At 37.2% G+C, this 17,317-nt stretch overlaps 1 protein-coding gene across 4 annotated transcripts in view; it reads right to left on the reverse strand.

The window, feature by feature from the left end:
- Nucleotides 1–17,317, reverse strand: part of pmepa1 (prostate transmembrane protein, androgen induced 1) — a 33,938-nt gene that overhangs the window by 768 nt on the left and 15,853 nt on the right. For 3 of the 4 annotated variants that reach the window (XM_051896197.1, XM_051896198.1, XM_051896195.1), the window contains 3 exons: nucleotides 4,505–4,659; nucleotides 3,854–3,907; nucleotides 1–2,573 (listed from right to left, as the gene is read on the reverse strand). The exon at nucleotides 1–2,573 is cut by the window's left edge and continues 768 nt beyond it. In XM_051896197.1, coding sequence (XP_051752157.1) covers nucleotides 2,100–2,573; nucleotides 3,854–3,907; nucleotides 4,505–4,659 — 683 coding nt within the window. In that variant the 3' untranslated portion in view covers nucleotides 1–2,099. The remainder of the gene's footprint in view (nucleotides 2,574–3,853; nucleotides 3,908–4,504; nucleotides 4,660–17,317) is intronic. The other variant, XM_051896196.1, reaches the window with a different exon arrangement.

The following is a 17,317-nucleotide window of genomic DNA, read 5'->3' on the forward strand; positions in this document are numbered from 1 at the left end:
CGCTAAACTACATTATCAAAAGGCCAAAAGTCGGTATATTGCAACTCTCTCCGTTATCATCATCATCATCATCATCATGCATACAATGTCACTTCCTGTCAACGGCCGCCTGATTGGCTGACTGGGGCGTGTGACACACTGGCATCTCAAGAGGGCACAAAACGGGCATCTCTGTAAAGGGAAGACGTCACGCCACGGCTGGAGAGAGAACCACACCAACTACGCATTTATGGAATATACATTATAGAAATGCCAAATGCATCATATATGTAGAAATATATATAGAATATATATATTATACAAATGCACTAACTACCTAGTTAGGAATTTAAACAGCTGGTTTTTAGGAGCACAAGAAATGCATTTGGCTGATAATATGATATTATCAGAAATTACAAATGCATCATATATTATATCATCCAGAAATGCAAAATGAAGTGATATATATGGAATATGTTATAGAAATGCACTAAACAGCTAGATTAAAGTCTTTGATAATATGGAACATGTATAATAGAAATGTAAAGCGTTTAAACTACATTTGTAGTTTCTCTCTCCAGCTCTTGACTTCCTGTTAGCAGCGTTTCTCTGGAATAAAACCGAACACTAGCAAAACCCGACCCGATATTCCCCGCCTGGACGGACGAGCGCAGACTGAATCATGGGTTCGTTTGTGCGAGTCACTGTTTGGCAGAGAATGAGTTAAATTTATGATTCATTGATTCAGTGACTCGAGTGTGAATCAGCAGTGAATCAACATTCCCATGACGTGATTTCAGCTCTGCGAGCGTCGTCCCCTGAGGGAGCGTTTGCATATTCGTTTGCTTTTGTGCTCATTTACTCCGAATCAAACCAGCGGCTACAGGTGTCGTCGATTGTTTTTCCTCCCGTCGTCGGTAAAGTGCTATAAGAGACGCCGAGCCGGTGCGCCACAGCCGAACAGAAGGAATCCTTCGGCTCTAAACATCATCAATGATTGTGAATTCAGATTTCTAGAATACAGAATAAAGTTAAGGCAAACACATTTGAGACACTGAAGGGCTCTGAAATTATTCTACACTAGTAATCTAGCTCAAAGACTACTCTAGAACTCCAGATCTGTTCAGTCGAGCGTTCGACGCGTTAACTCGTTCACACAAACTCGGCGTCCAGGACACTCACGCTATCTGTGGACTGATCGCAAGCCGAGGCTTGTCATATTGTAATATTAAAAATAGTGCAATTTTAGACATTTATATAAATAACTCTAAAATCGTGCTTTTAAGTTTGCTTTTTTTCAGCTTTCCATATACATGTATATATATATTTATATAGTAGCCTATATACACACACATACATACATGAATCTGTGTGTTGTTGGCACCTCAACAAACAACCAACCGCTCTCTCTCTGTCTCTGACGGCAAACAAACGTCAGAATAAATGTTTACGCTCCAGTATAAATATTGTGCATCTGATGCAAAAACTAGTGATATTGGCATTTTTACAGAACCGTTTTGTACTTAAGATGAGGGTAAAATCACTCAAATTGAACCCTGAAACTTTCTACAATGCAAAAAAATGATGTTCTTCCTCAGTGTTTTTATCTTGCTTTTCAGCACAAACATCTAAACGTTCTTAAATTGAGATATTGAGTTTAAGTTTAAGTGCTTAAAACGAGAACAAAAATGTATTTTTCTGACTCCACTGGCAGATATTTGTTCTTGTTTTAAGCACAAACTCACTTCATTTTAATGATTTTTTTCAGACTATTTTGCTTCTCCAGTAAATGTATCTTGATTTAAGAATGTTTAGATATTTGTGCTAGAAAACTGAGCGAGAACATCATTTTTTGCAGTGTAAAAGGAAGAATCTATCTAAACCTATTTTTGTTTGTTGTCAGAGTTTGTCAGTACAGAGAGAGAAGAGGACAAATAACATGTAAATATGTATAGAAAGTTCGTCTCGGTCTGAGTGAAAAGGCAAGACCAGAGCAAATCCGGAAGCGGCAGCTCTCGTGTGAGTCTGTTGTGCAACTGCCGTGATTCTCCTCCGTTTACCCTGACAAACGGGAAGCACGATCGCTCATACTAATGCACTAAGATGCTGACATCAGCTCGTCAGACCTGCTGTGCTTTCTGTTTGTCTTTGTTGCGGGTGTTTCTGCTGTCCGTGCGGCTGATCTGAATGACGCCCTGCACCAGCAATGGCGGAGGTGCGGACTGAGTCTGTGCGTGGCGCGGTAATGAAGACGGGTGGTAGTAGTGCCCTATGACTTCACTGTACGCGGGCGGAGCGCCCTCCAGCCTCCCGGCGCTGATGCCCGCGTTGATCAGAGGACTGTCGAAGACGGTGCGGTTGGGAGGTGCTCGGACCGACTCTCGGTTGAGCTCCAGCTGCTGCTCGGGGTCTCGGAGCTGAAGGGTACACGGGCCTTGGTACGGCGGAGGCTCTTCTCCGTCTGACAGCGAGATGGTCGGTGGGAGGTCAATGATGGCGTGGGGAAGGTACGGGTACGTGGGCTGGAAGCGGTCCAGACGCTCACGCTGAAGGTACGACGGGACCCGGTCCGGAGGTCGAGGAGTGTAGACCTGCTGGAGACATGGACACCAGAGTCAAACAGGATCTGGAATGATGCATGTTTTATGGTACTAAGTAATATTTATATATTCTATTTGCGTAAATATTATGCACTTGTATGCAATTTTTTTTTTACATTTTTGTTCAATAATATTTTTTAATATTTTGTATTTTGAGGGAATCTTATGGTACTAAGTAATATTTATGCATTCTTTTTGCATCAATATTATGCATTTTATGCAATTTTTTGGCATTTTTGTTCAAAATTTTTTATTTAATATTTTGTATTTTGAGGGAATCTTATGATACTAAGTAATATTTATGCATTCTTTTTGCATAAATATTATGCATTTTATGCAATTTTTTGGCATTTTTGTTCAATAATATTTTTTATTTAATATTTTGTATTTTGAGGGAATCTTATGATACTAAGTAATATTTATGCATTCTTTTTGCATAAATATTATGCATTTTATGCAATTTTTTGGCATTTTTTGTTCAATAATATTATTTTGTATTTTGAGGGAATCTTATGATACTAAGTAATATTTATGCATTCTTTTTGCATAAATATTATGCATTTTATGCAATTTTTTGGCATTTTTGTTCAATAATATTTTTTATTTAATATTTTGTATTTTGAGGGAATCTTATGATACTAAGTAATATTTATGCATTCTTTTCGCATAAGTACTATCATTTTTGCATAAATATTACGCATTTATATGCATTTTTTTTTACATTTTTGTTCAATATTTTTTATTTAATATTTTGTATTTTGAGGGAATCTTATGATACTAAGTAATATTTATGCATTCTTTTTGCATAAATATTATGCAATTTTATGCAATTATTTTCACATTTTTGTTCAATAATATTTTGTAATATTTTGAGGGAATGTTATGATACTAAGTAATATTTATGCATTCCTTTTGCATAAATATTATGCATTCCTTTTGCATAAATAGCAAATAATAAATGTGATTTTATTAGCGTTGATAATAAATGTGATTTATAATGAATGACACTATTATTTACTGTATGTTTGTTTTAATCTTAGATTCCTGTCCTGTTCTGCATTTGTAAACATTTTCATATTAATTCCGAATGTCATAACTTCATTTAACTTTGACTTATTTTACTCTGATGAGACTTATTTGTGTTTTTTTTCTCTTAACAATACAATCTGGACCCAGTGTGACTTATTTTCTGTCTGGATGAGAGTACAGAGTAATAACAGCATCATGTTCTAAGCGTTGCATATAAATGCAGTTATTAATGAAATAAATCATACCTCACTGATGGCACTAGAAGAGCCTGGAGCATCAGAGGACCACAGACTGCCCTCCTGAATAAAACACAGAGAAAAACACATTACACATGATACAGAGAAACAATTTATATTTATATAAGGACTTAAAATATACAATATATTTGTATTTTTTTAATGTACATTAATGTAATTTGCTATAGTTCAATAATAAAGAGACTCTAAAAGCATCAATTTCTCATTTCTAACCGTTTGAGAGAAACGCTGGTCGTCTCTCACACATTCGGCCCAGTTTCAATCATCATTCAACTATGATATCATGATGAATCATAATGTGTTCAATCGTGACATATTGCAGTGTGTCATATTGTGAGGTAGTTTATTCTACAACCACTAGATGTCAGGATTTCTGTAGTGAGTCTGGAAGAAGGAAGTTACACTGTGTTCAATTGCTAATCTGTCTCACACACACACACACACACGCACACACACACACACACACACTCACGAGTGTCATGAGTCATTGATAATGTGACCCAACCGAAGCTAACATTAGCACAGTTACTCCACAGTGATCCGAAACCTGTGAGACAGACATCAGCGTGTGTAAATGAAGCATCGCGGACAGTACAGTGTGTGTGTGTGTGTGTGTGTGTGTGTGTGTGTGTTTCTTACCGATGGCAGGGGCAGGTGGCGTCTGCGCGCTCGTCCGTGGCGAGAGAGGAGAGATCGCGCAGAGAGTCTGTAGTGATTCAGCAGACATGTGATCACCACCACCATCATCATCATCACCACCACGATCACCAGGATCTGAACAAACTCCAGCTGGGCTGCAGACAGACAGAAATACTGTACATCAGACTGAATGCTTCTGTATTCTGCAGCAGGGCTTTTACAATCTTTCAGACGCCCATATATGATCATCCCATCCTAATGTTTAAAAAACAGCTATAAGTCATGTAGAAAGACACAGTTTATACTGTAAAAAATAAAATATTGAGTTTTTTATATATATATTTTTTTCAATAATTCATTTTAAATCTATTTTTTATAATTTATTTTATTCATTTATTGATATGAGAAAAAATCTCATTTATTCATTTATTTTGTTCATTTATTTATATCAAAATATTTTGAGGGAATATTATGATACTAAGTAATATTTATGCATTCTTTCTGCATTAATATTACGCAATTTTTTGCAATTATTTTTACATTTTTGTTCAATATTTTGTAATATTTTGTATTTTGAGGGAATGTTATGATACTAAGTAATATTTATGCATTCTTTTTTCATAAATATCATGCATTCTTTTTTTTGCATCAATATTATTCATTTTATGCTTTTTTGGCATTTTGTTCAATCACATTTTTATTTAATATTTTGTATTTTGAGGGAATTTTATGGTACTAAGTAATATTTATTGAGTTTTTTTTCTACCCACTATAGTACTGCACAGTGTATTATTTGTTTTTTTTATTTTAATAATTTATTATTTTTGTAATTTAATTTTAATAATCTATTTTTTATAATTTATATTATTCATTTATTAATATAAAAAAATTAATCTCATATTTATTTATTTATTTTGTTCATTTAATTATATCAAATTTGTATTTTAATCTACTTTTAATTAGGGATGCAAAGGGCGGCCAGTAAATTTCCACAAACTTTCCAAAATTTCCTGAAAGTTTTCAAAAATCCTGGAAAGTTTCCAGAAATTTTCCGCCCCTTTGCATCCCTACTTTTAATTAATATGAATCTTATTCATTTGTTTTATTTATTTATTTATAAGCTCATTATTTTATTATTTTTATTATTATTTTTTCAATGTTTTTCTCTAAACATTTCCTCAGATCCCAGTTCTTTTGTCATGCTAATAAAGGCATTTCTCAACATGAGTGAAAACCTTTTTTGCGTCAACACGAAAATACTGTTCAGAAATCAGACAAAATCAAAACCTACGATTCAAAAAGGTCTCGAAGGAGCTTCAGGAACTCACGTTTTAAAGTAAAAACAGCACTTTTTTGCTCTACTAATAATAGTTCAGAAAAAACTACTAGTTCCAAACTAGACCAAACTTCAAACATTTCATGAACAACTGAACATTATGTACAAAAGGAACATTTACAGACCCATGATAAAATACACTGTTATTAGACACGCATTTATTCAAAAATGTGGTGTTGGAAGGATTTTTAAATAAATATTAAAAGAAGTCTCTTCTGCTCACCAAGGCTGCATTTATTTGATTAAAAAATACAGTAAAATTGTGAAATATTATTACAACTTAAAATAACTGTTTTCTATGTGAATATATAGTAAAGTGTAATTTATTCTTGTGATCAAAGCTGAATTTTCAGCATCATTACTCCAGTCTTCAGTGTCACATGATCCTTCAGAAATCATTCTAATATGATGATTTGATGATCAAGAAACATTTATGATTTTTAACAATGTTGCTTCATATTTTATTTTTCAGACATTTTCTGAATCAGAATCTTTTATAACATTATAGCTAAATGTCTTTACTGTCACTTTTGATCAATTTAATCACTTTAACAGTGTCTTGCAAAAAACAAAACAAAAGTTACTGCCTCCAAACTTTTGTTTACATATTTTTAAAGTCTAGTCAGCATCACAGTTAATGATAAAAGGCGTGGTAAACTGACCTCAGTTGTACCATTAGGTCTGCAACAAGAAGAATTTTACAAAAACTATCAAAATAATTGAGAAATAAAAACAACAGTAAGAAGACAAACCAAACAGCCTAAACCCACAACTGTAAAAACACGCAGCAGCATGTCTATAAAACCCTCGGTCGAATCGCTCAACACTATAAACAAACACTAGAAACGTGTCAGACTCACCGCTGCAGCGGCTCTGAACACACGGCTGCGAAGCGTCCGCTGCATGAAGCTGCATGATGATTCCACCTTCACATCCACTGGAGTCAAACTAACACTAAACACTGAACTCCTGCGTTCCCACACACATCTCCAGCCCTGAGAGGACGGCCGCCGGGGCAGATGGGTAAGTGGGGGACGGGCGAGAGCTCACACACACACACAGACGAGGTCTAGACTGAATTGTCTGAGCGAGTCGGTTTTGCATATGAGAACAAAAAGAGTGCGAGACAGCTGATGGTCCGAGGATGTGAAGTACGCCACGACCGCACAGCCAAACACACACACACACACACACACACCTCACATTCACAATGACTGACTGTCCACACGACAAACACACGCATGACTCACTAAACAGAGTCTATCATGCAAATCATTTCGGTGTGATGTTAAAACTATCAGCAGTTAAAGCTCATTTATAGGGAATCGTGTCTGTCTGTCCCTCCAATTCAAATTTCATCAGAATCTATGAGAGCGACATCACTTCCTCCAGCGCATCATCACTGATCTGTCTTCGGTTCTGGCGTTTCATACTTGCAGGAGAATCAATAAAAATACGACAACAAAAGCATCAGTCGTATAAGTTTATGAGGCTGTAACGCTGACACTATGACGTCTATTCAAAGAGCTGAAGTGAGCAGCTGATGATGGCAAACACACACACACACACACACACTCAGGGATCAGACGCAGGGTGATGCAGGGGGTCACGAGGGGTCAAAGCTCCGCCCCTCCCCCGTCTCTCTCTCCAGGGTCAATCCCGGTCACAGTCGAGCCAGACAACACTGAACACACAGACACAGAGGGGAGGGGAGTGAGTGTGTGAGTATGAGTGTGTGCTTGTTAAAGAGTGCGTGTGTGAGTGTGTGTGTAATTGTGTGTGTGAGAGTGTGTGCGAGTTTGTGTGTGAGGGTGTATGCGAGTGTGTGTGTGTGTGTGAGTGAGTGTGAGAGAGTGAGAGTGTGTGAGTGTGCGAGAGTGTGTGTGTGTGTGTGTGTGTGTGAGTGTGTGTGTGTGTGTGAGTGTGTGAAAGAATGTGTGAAAGTGTGTGAGTGTGCGAGTAAGTGTGCGAGAGTGTGTGTGTGTGTGAGTGTGTGTGAAAGAGTGTGCGTGTGAGTGAGTGTGCAAGAGTGTGTGTGAGTGTGTGTGAGTGTGTGTATTTGTGTGAGCGTGTATGCGAGTGTGTGTGTGTGTGTGTGTGTTTGACTGTGTATAAGAGTGTGTGAGAGTGTGAGAGTGTGTGTGTGTGTGTGTGTGAGTGAGTGTGTGAGTGTGAGTGTGTGTATAAGAGTGTGAGTGTGTGTGTGTGTGTATTTGTGTGAGCGTGTATGCGAGTGTGTGTGTGTGTGTGTGACAGTGTGTATAAGAGTGTGTGACTGTGTGTGTGTGTGTGTGTGTGTGTGTAAGTGTGTGTGAGTGTGTGAGTGTGTGTATAAGAGTGTGTGAGAGTGTGTGTGAGTGTGTGTGTGTGTGTATTTGTGTGAGCGTGTGTGTGTGAGTGTGTGTATAAGAGTGTGAGTGAGTGTGTGAGTGTGTGTATAAGAGTGTGTGAGTGTGCGTGTGTGTGCATGTATGTGAGTGTGTGTGTATTTTTGTGGAAACCGCCATACGTTTTATTTTTTCAGGATTCTTTGATGAATAGAAAGTTCAAAAGAACAGTGTTTATTTGAAATAGAATCTTATGTAACATTATAAATGTCTTTACCGTCACGGTTGATCAATTTAATGAGTCCTTGATGAATTTTTTTTTACTCTTTTACTGACCCCAAACTTTTGAATGGTAGTGTATCAGTCTGAAACAGCTCAACTGTTTTCAATGTTAATAATAAATCAGAAAAGTTTCTTGAGCAGCAAATCAGCACAGTGAGTACACACACACACACACACACACACACACACACACACACACACACAGAGAGAGAGAGAGAGAGAGAGAGAGAGAGAGAGAGAGAGAGAGAGAGAGAGAGAGAGAGAGAGAGTCTGCTGACAGTGTCAGTGCCACAAACGGGCGAGAGGGTGTGGTAGCTGTGTGTGTATGTGTGTGTGTTTGTGAAAGGTCATAGGGTGTCACAATTTGCTTGCAAATTTCCATGGGAATGACAAAGCAGAGAGACAGAGAGAGACACAAAGAGAGAGAGAGACAAAGAGAGAGACAGACCCTCTCGCACTGACTTACGAGCGAACCCGACTGTGGGAAACACTCTGACATTATAAAACATCAGTCCTGGATGCTGATTGGTTCTCTACTGTATATTAACATAGACCTGAACACTGTTCCTCTATAGACTATAACATCAGGCTTTGTCAACCATCAAATATAGGCCAAAACATCTGTATCGGGATCTAGTCACAGGACTTCACCGGTTTTGAATTAACTAGGACGGACCGACTGCATACGGCGTTCTGCTGAAGGTTCAGATGTGCATGTTTGGATAAGCAGACGTTTGTTTTGCAGACGAGTGTTTGGTCTAGCGGCGGTCAGGCAGCACAGGTGGGCCTTGAAGAATCAGTCTCAACATGCAGTGTTTGTTTGTGTAACGCCGTTCAAACACACCTAGGGCGGAAAATGCGGTAAACAATGCAAACTATGCTTTAATGAGACTGACGGTTGAACTTCTTCTGAAGAATAAAAACTGAATCGTTGTTCAGTAGTAGAGCTGCTCGATGCAAACACACACTTGATCACATTCCTAAATGAAACCGCTTCACAGTCTTTTCAAACACACAGTATCATTATTTCTGTTACACAAACATTATAATTATCACAGAAGGACTGGGATTAGGTGTGAGTGTGTTTGAAAGGTTTATAGCTCAGATTTAAACACTGATGTCGATGGTAGCGATCAAAATAGAGTGAATCCCATTTTGAAAGTAACTTGATGCTTCAAATATGGATTGTATCAATTAGATTGTTTCACCAGTAGGTGGCGACTAGGTCATTGATTCATTCATTCAAGAGATTTGTTCAAAAACGCTGATTCATCCAGTAATGAAACAAATGAAGTATTTAAGCTTGTTTGAGATGCATCAGCGCTGCACAGACCGATCGGCGCATGACATCAAAGTACCATGAGAGCGATTCAAAAGCATAAGGAGTCATTTGCTCTCCAACCGCTCTCGCTGTACTTTGATGTCATACGCCGATCGGTCTGCGCAGCACTGATGCATCTAGAACAAGCCTTTTATGAGTGAGTCATTGAATCATTCATTCAAGAGGTTCATTCAAAAATGCTGATTCATCTAGTAATGAAACAAGTGAAGTCTTTATGAGTGAGTCATTGAATAATTCATTCAAGAGATTTGTTCAAAAACCCTGATTCATCTAATAACAAGTGAAGTCTTTATGAGTGAGCCATTGAATCATTCATTCAAGAGATTTGTTCAAAAACGCTGATTCAACCAGTTATGAAACAAGTGAAGTCTTTATGAGTGAGTCATTGAATCATTCATTCAAGAGATTCGTTCAAAAACGCTGATTCATCCAGTAATGAAACAAGTGAAGTCTTTATGAGTGAGTCATTGAATCATTCATTCAAGAGATTCATTCAAAAACGCTGATTTATTCAGTAAGGAAACAAGTGAAGTCTTTATGAGTGAGTCATTGAATCATTCATTCAAGAGATTCGTTCAAAAACGCTGATTCATCCAGTAATGAAACAAGTGAAGTCTTTAAGAGTGAGTCATTGAATCATTCATTCAAAAGATTTGTTCAAAAACCCTGATTCATCTAATAACAAGTGAAGTCTTTATGAGTGAGCCATTGAATCATTCATTCAAGAGATTTGTTAAAAAACGCAGATTCATCCAGTTATGAAACAAGTGAAGTCTTTATGAGTGAGCCATTGAATCATTCATTCAAGAGATTTGTTCAAAAACGCTAATTCATCCAGTAATGAAACAAGTGAAGTCTTTAAGAGTGAGTCATTGAATCACTCATTCAAAAGATTTGTTCAAAAACCCTGATTCATCTAATAACAAGTGAAGTCTTTATGAGTGAGTCATTGAATCACTCATTCAAAAGATTTGTTCAAAAACCCTGATTCATCTAATAACAAGTGAAGTCTTTATGAGTGAGTCATTGAATCATTCATTCAAGAGATTTGTTCAAAAACGCAGATTCATCCAGTAATGAAACAAGTGAAGTCTTTAAGAGTGAGTCACTGAATCATCATTCATTCAAACAATTTCTTTTTTTAAAAAATAATAATTCAAATAAATTTTTTTTAAATAAACTGCAGCAATTAACATGTCATCATAACCTCTAGTAAATGATGATATTTTTGTTTAGTTGTCTATTCAGAATAGTGAGAGAATTGTGATCTCTATTTTAAACGAAAAAAGCGTGATTCTCAGTTTAACCACAGTCGTGCGTCTCTATTCAGTGGGACTCTGAAGGCTGTCTGACCAGATGTCATTTTGCACCGACACAAACAAATGAAAATAAGGGGACGGTTGGGCTGCAATAAAGTCAAAGTGAACAAATAAGCAAGCAGCGAACGGAAACACATCAATCATGATATACAAATAAAATTTAAAACACCAATGGAAAAAGTGACCTTTGGATGAAAATACATGCGAAATGTTTTCTTAGACTGCTGACAGTGATTAAAGCACCTCAGAAATAAATACGCTTGTATTTCAGGACACTTTGTCTTCATTCGGCAGGCGTTTTGTGCAGTTTGAGTCGTTCCAGCCGTGTTTGTGTTCGGCTGATGCCAGGTGCACCTTCCTGCCCCGCGGGCAAAATAACATTCCAGCCTCCAGATGAACGGCCTCTCGTTTCAGACGCTGGATAAACTCCAGCCTGGAATGATTCACGCTCGTTCTGTTTCTGATGTTATGCGTCTGAGGCATATGAAAACTCAATCTTTTATCATCTGTGTGTGTCTGCAGTCAGTTCCATTATTATTCTAACCCAAGTTCCACACACACACACACACACCAGCGTCTGAAAGCTTGAACGCAGAACATACGACGCTACATGTTTCTGTGCGTCTCTAGAGAATCCGTCATACCTGTCACCAACACACACAACACTATTAATATCATGTGACCACGACCAACCCGTCTGACAGCAAGACACCCGTCTGTGTTCTCAGACAAAACAAACAACACACAGCAGTACAAACACTTCCCAGACTCGTTTCTCAGACAATCACGTTCAAACACACAGGACTAAATAGAGCAAAGGTCACGGTTCACTCCGAGCGCACTACTGAGGGAAGGTGGAAGAGGACGAGAGTAAAACTACAGGAGATCAAGTGCTGAACCACACACAGACAGACACACAGTCTGTTCTTCATAAACAGTAAAACAGTAAATTGTGAAATCAGCCAATGAAGAGAACAGCTTCATAAACATACAAAATAATGAAAGGTTTGTGTTATGGATGCTCCAATCAGGAATTTTGCAGCTGACCATATGACTACTGACTATTTCTAGTCATCATGATCGGCCGATCCCAAACATTCAAGCTTTATATAGTAATATGTAAGCTCTCTGTTGACCCCTTAGACCTTGATATATCAAGATATTGCAATATAAAAATGTGACGATATGCATTATGTAAACAATATGATTCGCGATATAGAGTTAGACTCAGTTTACTGTATTTATAAAGGTATAATTCACCCAAAAATGTAAATTCTGTCATATGTTCAAGGTTCAAACCTATAAGATTCGATCAACTTCCAAACACAAATGAAGATATTTTTTTGAGATTTCTGTCCCTCCATTTAAAGTCCGTTCCTCTAAAACTTAAAAAAAATGACATAAGGCATCGTAAAAATAATCAATGGAGTGGTCTAATCCAAATCCAAGTCTTCTGAAAAGACACAATGGCTTTATTTGATGAACAGATTTACAATGACATGCATACTGTTGTAAACACTGACGTTCACATGCTTGCATGACGCACGAAAACAACATGAGAGACAGTGAGTGACATTTTAACTACTATATATATAACGATGAATACAATACAATGTATAATAATGCAAAGGGGGAATATTTGTGGGTCCTGATAATAATAAAATAATAATGATTAAAAAAACCTTCGTGCATGACGCACGAAAACATCGTGAGAGACAGTGAGTAAATGCAGAATTTAAATTTCAGTTTCAGTGACATTACTACATTAAACTACTATATATAAAAATAAAATAATAATGATTAAAAAAAACCTTTCTTCTTTATAAGGCTTAAAATATCACAACAGTATCGTAATGTGAGTTCAGTATCGCGATTTGTATTGAAATAGCGTAAAAATTTATAAATTATATTATATTGTATTATATCAGGAATAGTATTTTAGCCTTTAGTTAAATACGCTTTCTGTTTTTATTTCTTATGCATGATATTTTTTATTTATTATGCATATGTTGTGATTATTTTATGATTATATTAATTCCTTTCTACATAAAGCACTTTGTGCTATATAAATAAACTTGCCTTGCCTAAAAAAGTTTGTACACTGAGACGTCACTAATACACAATCATGGGAAGAGACGGTGTGATTTCTCTCTCACACACACACAGGCCTTTATTTCACTGGTTGGTCCTGCCTCTGACCTCTGACCTCTGCAGCACAGACACCCACACAGCTGCAGTGTCTCATATGCTAAATGCTCATTTACATACATCTGAATTAAACTAAGACAGTAATTAAGACTCAGATGAGACTGTGAGACTAAAGTGACCTCCAAAACACACACACATGAAATCTGACGCATGAAAGAACCTACATTCATTTGTACAACTGCAGATGGTTTCATTTAATATCCTTTTAATAACTAACCAGATATAAAAAGTCTTTTTTGTGCTCGATCCGATGCGAGTCATTGAATATTGAGTATATTTACACATTGTTTTTCAATTCTCTAAACATTTTCCCGGACCCCAGTTTGAAAACCCCAAGTCTACTACTAGATGTCTGGACGATGCCAAAAGTTCCCAAAGACTCAGTCCAGGAGAATAATCATTCCCATGATTCAATAACTGGAGCTGTTCGAGGAAACTGATGAACAGTTTGACATACTGAAGAGAAACGAGACACATAGAGCATGCTGGGAGAGCGGACGCGGACGTGACATAACAAATGACTAATGAAGTCAAATGTGTGTGTGTGACGGGGGTTGAGTCGGGTGTTTCTATATTCCCACACACCCCATCTGCTATTTATGACTCCAGACACTGAAAGCGTCTGTGCGAGGTCTCGCTGACAACAAAAGAGCCAAACGCCACGCAAACCTACAACCAAAGACCTTCACATTATCCATAATATTTGTAGGGTTGAGCATTGACAAAAACTTCACCATTCAATTCGATTCACAAGCTTGTGATTTGATTCAATTATGATCTCGATTCAAATCGATATTGATTCATTTGGATCTATATCAGGTACAGTACGTCAATTTTTCTCAAGCGAAAAAAATCTGCAAACTATACAGGAACCCTGTCAGTCACTATATATTACAGGTTAATAATATGACAAAAATAACTGGATTGATCGATTACATGTAGGGCTGGGCGATTTTTTCAGATTAATTCGAATTTAATGTTTTGCCTCGCTTTTTTTATTATTTTTTAAATCGAGAAATCGCAATTTTGAATAAAAATGTTAGCAAGCGTTACAATTAGACATGTTGACAATACAGCAATGATAACCGTATTAGGAGAAGAAAATGATCCGACCTCATGATGGCGCCGGCGCGCCTGATTAACCGCTCTCATGTGACGCAGGCAGTGGAATGAGAAAAAAAGGCAAAGTTATTAAACACGAGTTGAGCTTTTTTTTAACTTGACCGCCTGTGTTTTTAGAATGCCGTTTCATTGGTGAGACGCTGCTAAAGACGCGAGACACAAGTGCAACACCTAAACATGTCCGCCAAACATAAAAACAACAGGACAAATAACGCTATGGAATGCAAAAACTTGTAAACCTGTTTGATATTTCATGTTTGCATGATGGTGACAGGCTGAAAGCTGCTGTTGTTTTCTGTTTTTACAAAGCATTTGCTGTTAATAATAGCCTATTACTGGTGTTATTTATTGCTATTACTTTTTGGCTAAGAAATATTTAGCATTTTCTTATTTTATATTATTTCTGAGTATATAGGATGTGTTTAAGATAACATTTGCCTTCATATTTCTGCAAAGATATTTAACAAATTGTTTTACATTTACACTATGTTGATCACTTCATGTGTGGTGCACTTGGAATGGAACTTTGTTCAATTGGTCAATTGTTCTGAAAAAAATTTTTTTTGCCATATCGCCCAGCCCTAAAGACATGATTCATTTCAGAAAGTTGTTCTGTATCTTTCAATATTCCTTCTGATGTTCATTCATGTTTATTTGGTGCTGTAATTAGTAGTAAGAGATGATCGGTTTCTCATGATCTTCTGTAACCAACGGTATTTATTGTTTGAATTTCATAATAAAATCAGCATAATTTGAAAGCTGAGACGTTGTTTCATATCAAAAGTATCAAAGCTTATTGTGATTACTGGATGGCAGGAGCTACATATAATGTTCAGTGAAGTTTTGTTCATTCACCAACTGAAAACAGCATCTAAAAGATTGATTCTTGGGATTTAAGAATCACTATCAGTTCATCAAAATGACAATTGATTACATGTGAGAAATCAATATTTTTAACCCAGCCCTAATCACTACAAATGACACAAAACTTGGGCTTCAGTCATACTCATGATTCTCTAGGTTAGTTTAACTTCATATTTCCAGGAAAAGCAGCTCCAGACGTCCTGAAGTGAAGTTCACCTGAGGCTGGATTTCTCCAGGCTTTAGTTCGGCAATCAGCTTGACTTTGAGTGTAAATCCGTTTTTGGCACACCGGCGCTTTCAAACTGCTGAATAGCTGGAAAACAAAGCCGATCTCCTCGCAGTCCTGCCAGCAGACACCAGCAGCATACGGCTCATAGGCGGGTAAACAGAGAGTCCAGACCAGCTTTACCTTCACCTGGGCCACTGCCAAACTGGTTAATTATTAACTCACACACTCAGACAGGAACTGTTAATGGATACTAAAATAGCCGGCGCTCAGTGATATGCGTGTCTGCACCTGATAACTGATCACACCAGAAACACCCTGATAAAGACAATGAATGAATGAGTGATATATATATCATTCATTCATTCATTCGTCTTTTTTATGTATAATATACGTGTATATAAATATATGTATAAATATATGTGTGTATGTAAATACAAATACACACACACGTATTACATATATATACACACACACACACTTGTGTGTACTTATGTGCCAACCTAAATGAATAAAGTTACTGAATACAGCATGACTCAAAAAAATATGAGTCAAAAAGATGCAATTTATAATACTGCCGTACTGTGTTTCTATACACTGTAAACTATCTGCATCTGAGCACATACATTTAGCGTGTAGTTTAAGTGTGCGAAGAGATTTGAGCAGACCAGTGAAAGCTGATTCTGATGTAATTCATCGTGTACAGTCGTTTAATCTCACTGCAGGACGAAGACGGACACATTCTGAATCGCATCCAAACATGTCGGCAGCTTGTGGCGCAAAGAGCAGCGCTATAAAAAAAGCACACAGCATGTGTATGACACACACACGGAAGATGAAACCCAATGATCCCCTGCCTTGAGCAGCACATGCTTGAGAGACAGACAGATAAACAACCTGTATCTCACGGGAGCGTGTATGAGGAAGAAAGAGGAAAGGGAAAAACCACAGAAGACTGGGAACGGGGGAAAAACCGGTTTCACAATTTCTCATGATCTTCTGTAACCAGATCCTGATCCAAACCACACATGGTTGAGGCATGTAGCCGCGTGTGACCGATTCTTCAGAAAGATAACGGAGCACAAGCCTCGTCGCCTCGCCTGGAGTTAAAGACAAAACACTGGGATCTGTATGGAATCTGATCGGCCAGTTTCTACTACGCAATCATCACGAAGTAGGGCTGGGTTGAAATATAGATTTCTCTCATTTTGATGAACTGAAACTGATTCTTAAATCCCAAGAATCGATCTTTTAGATGCTGTTTTCAGTTGATGAATGAACAAAACTTCACTGAACATTATTTGTAGCTCCTGCCATCCAATTATCACAATAAGCTTTGATACTTTTGATATGAAACAAAGTCTCAGCTTTCAAGTTATGTCACAAAATTCAGTCAATAAATGTATTTTTGTGTCTCTTTAATGTGTGCTGACAAATCGCTGTTGAACCGATCATCTCTTCCTCTTTACTACTAGTTATAGCACCAAATAACCATGAATGAACATCAGAAGGAATGTTGAAAGATAAAAAACAACTTACTGAAATGAATCATGTCTCATGTAATCGATCAATCAGTGTTTCAACCGCGGAAAGATGCCAATAAAACAGCTCACGTAACGTCACATTCACCTCAGAAAAGCCATTCAGTGTACTCAATAGTTAGCTAGAATTTTGATAAATATATGCATTATATTGAATATTGATTGCATTTTTACTTAACTTGTTCTTCTATAATAATGCATGTTTGAATAAGTTTTATGACAGCCACCATTAAAACGTTTATATTT

This window comes from Ctenopharyngodon idella, chromosome 6, assembly GCF_019924925.1.
Source record: "Ctenopharyngodon idella isolate HZGC_01 chromosome 6, HZGC01, whole genome shotgun sequence".
Classification (NCBI taxonomy): Eukaryota; Metazoa; Chordata; class Actinopteri; order Cypriniformes; family Xenocyprididae; genus Ctenopharyngodon; species Ctenopharyngodon idella.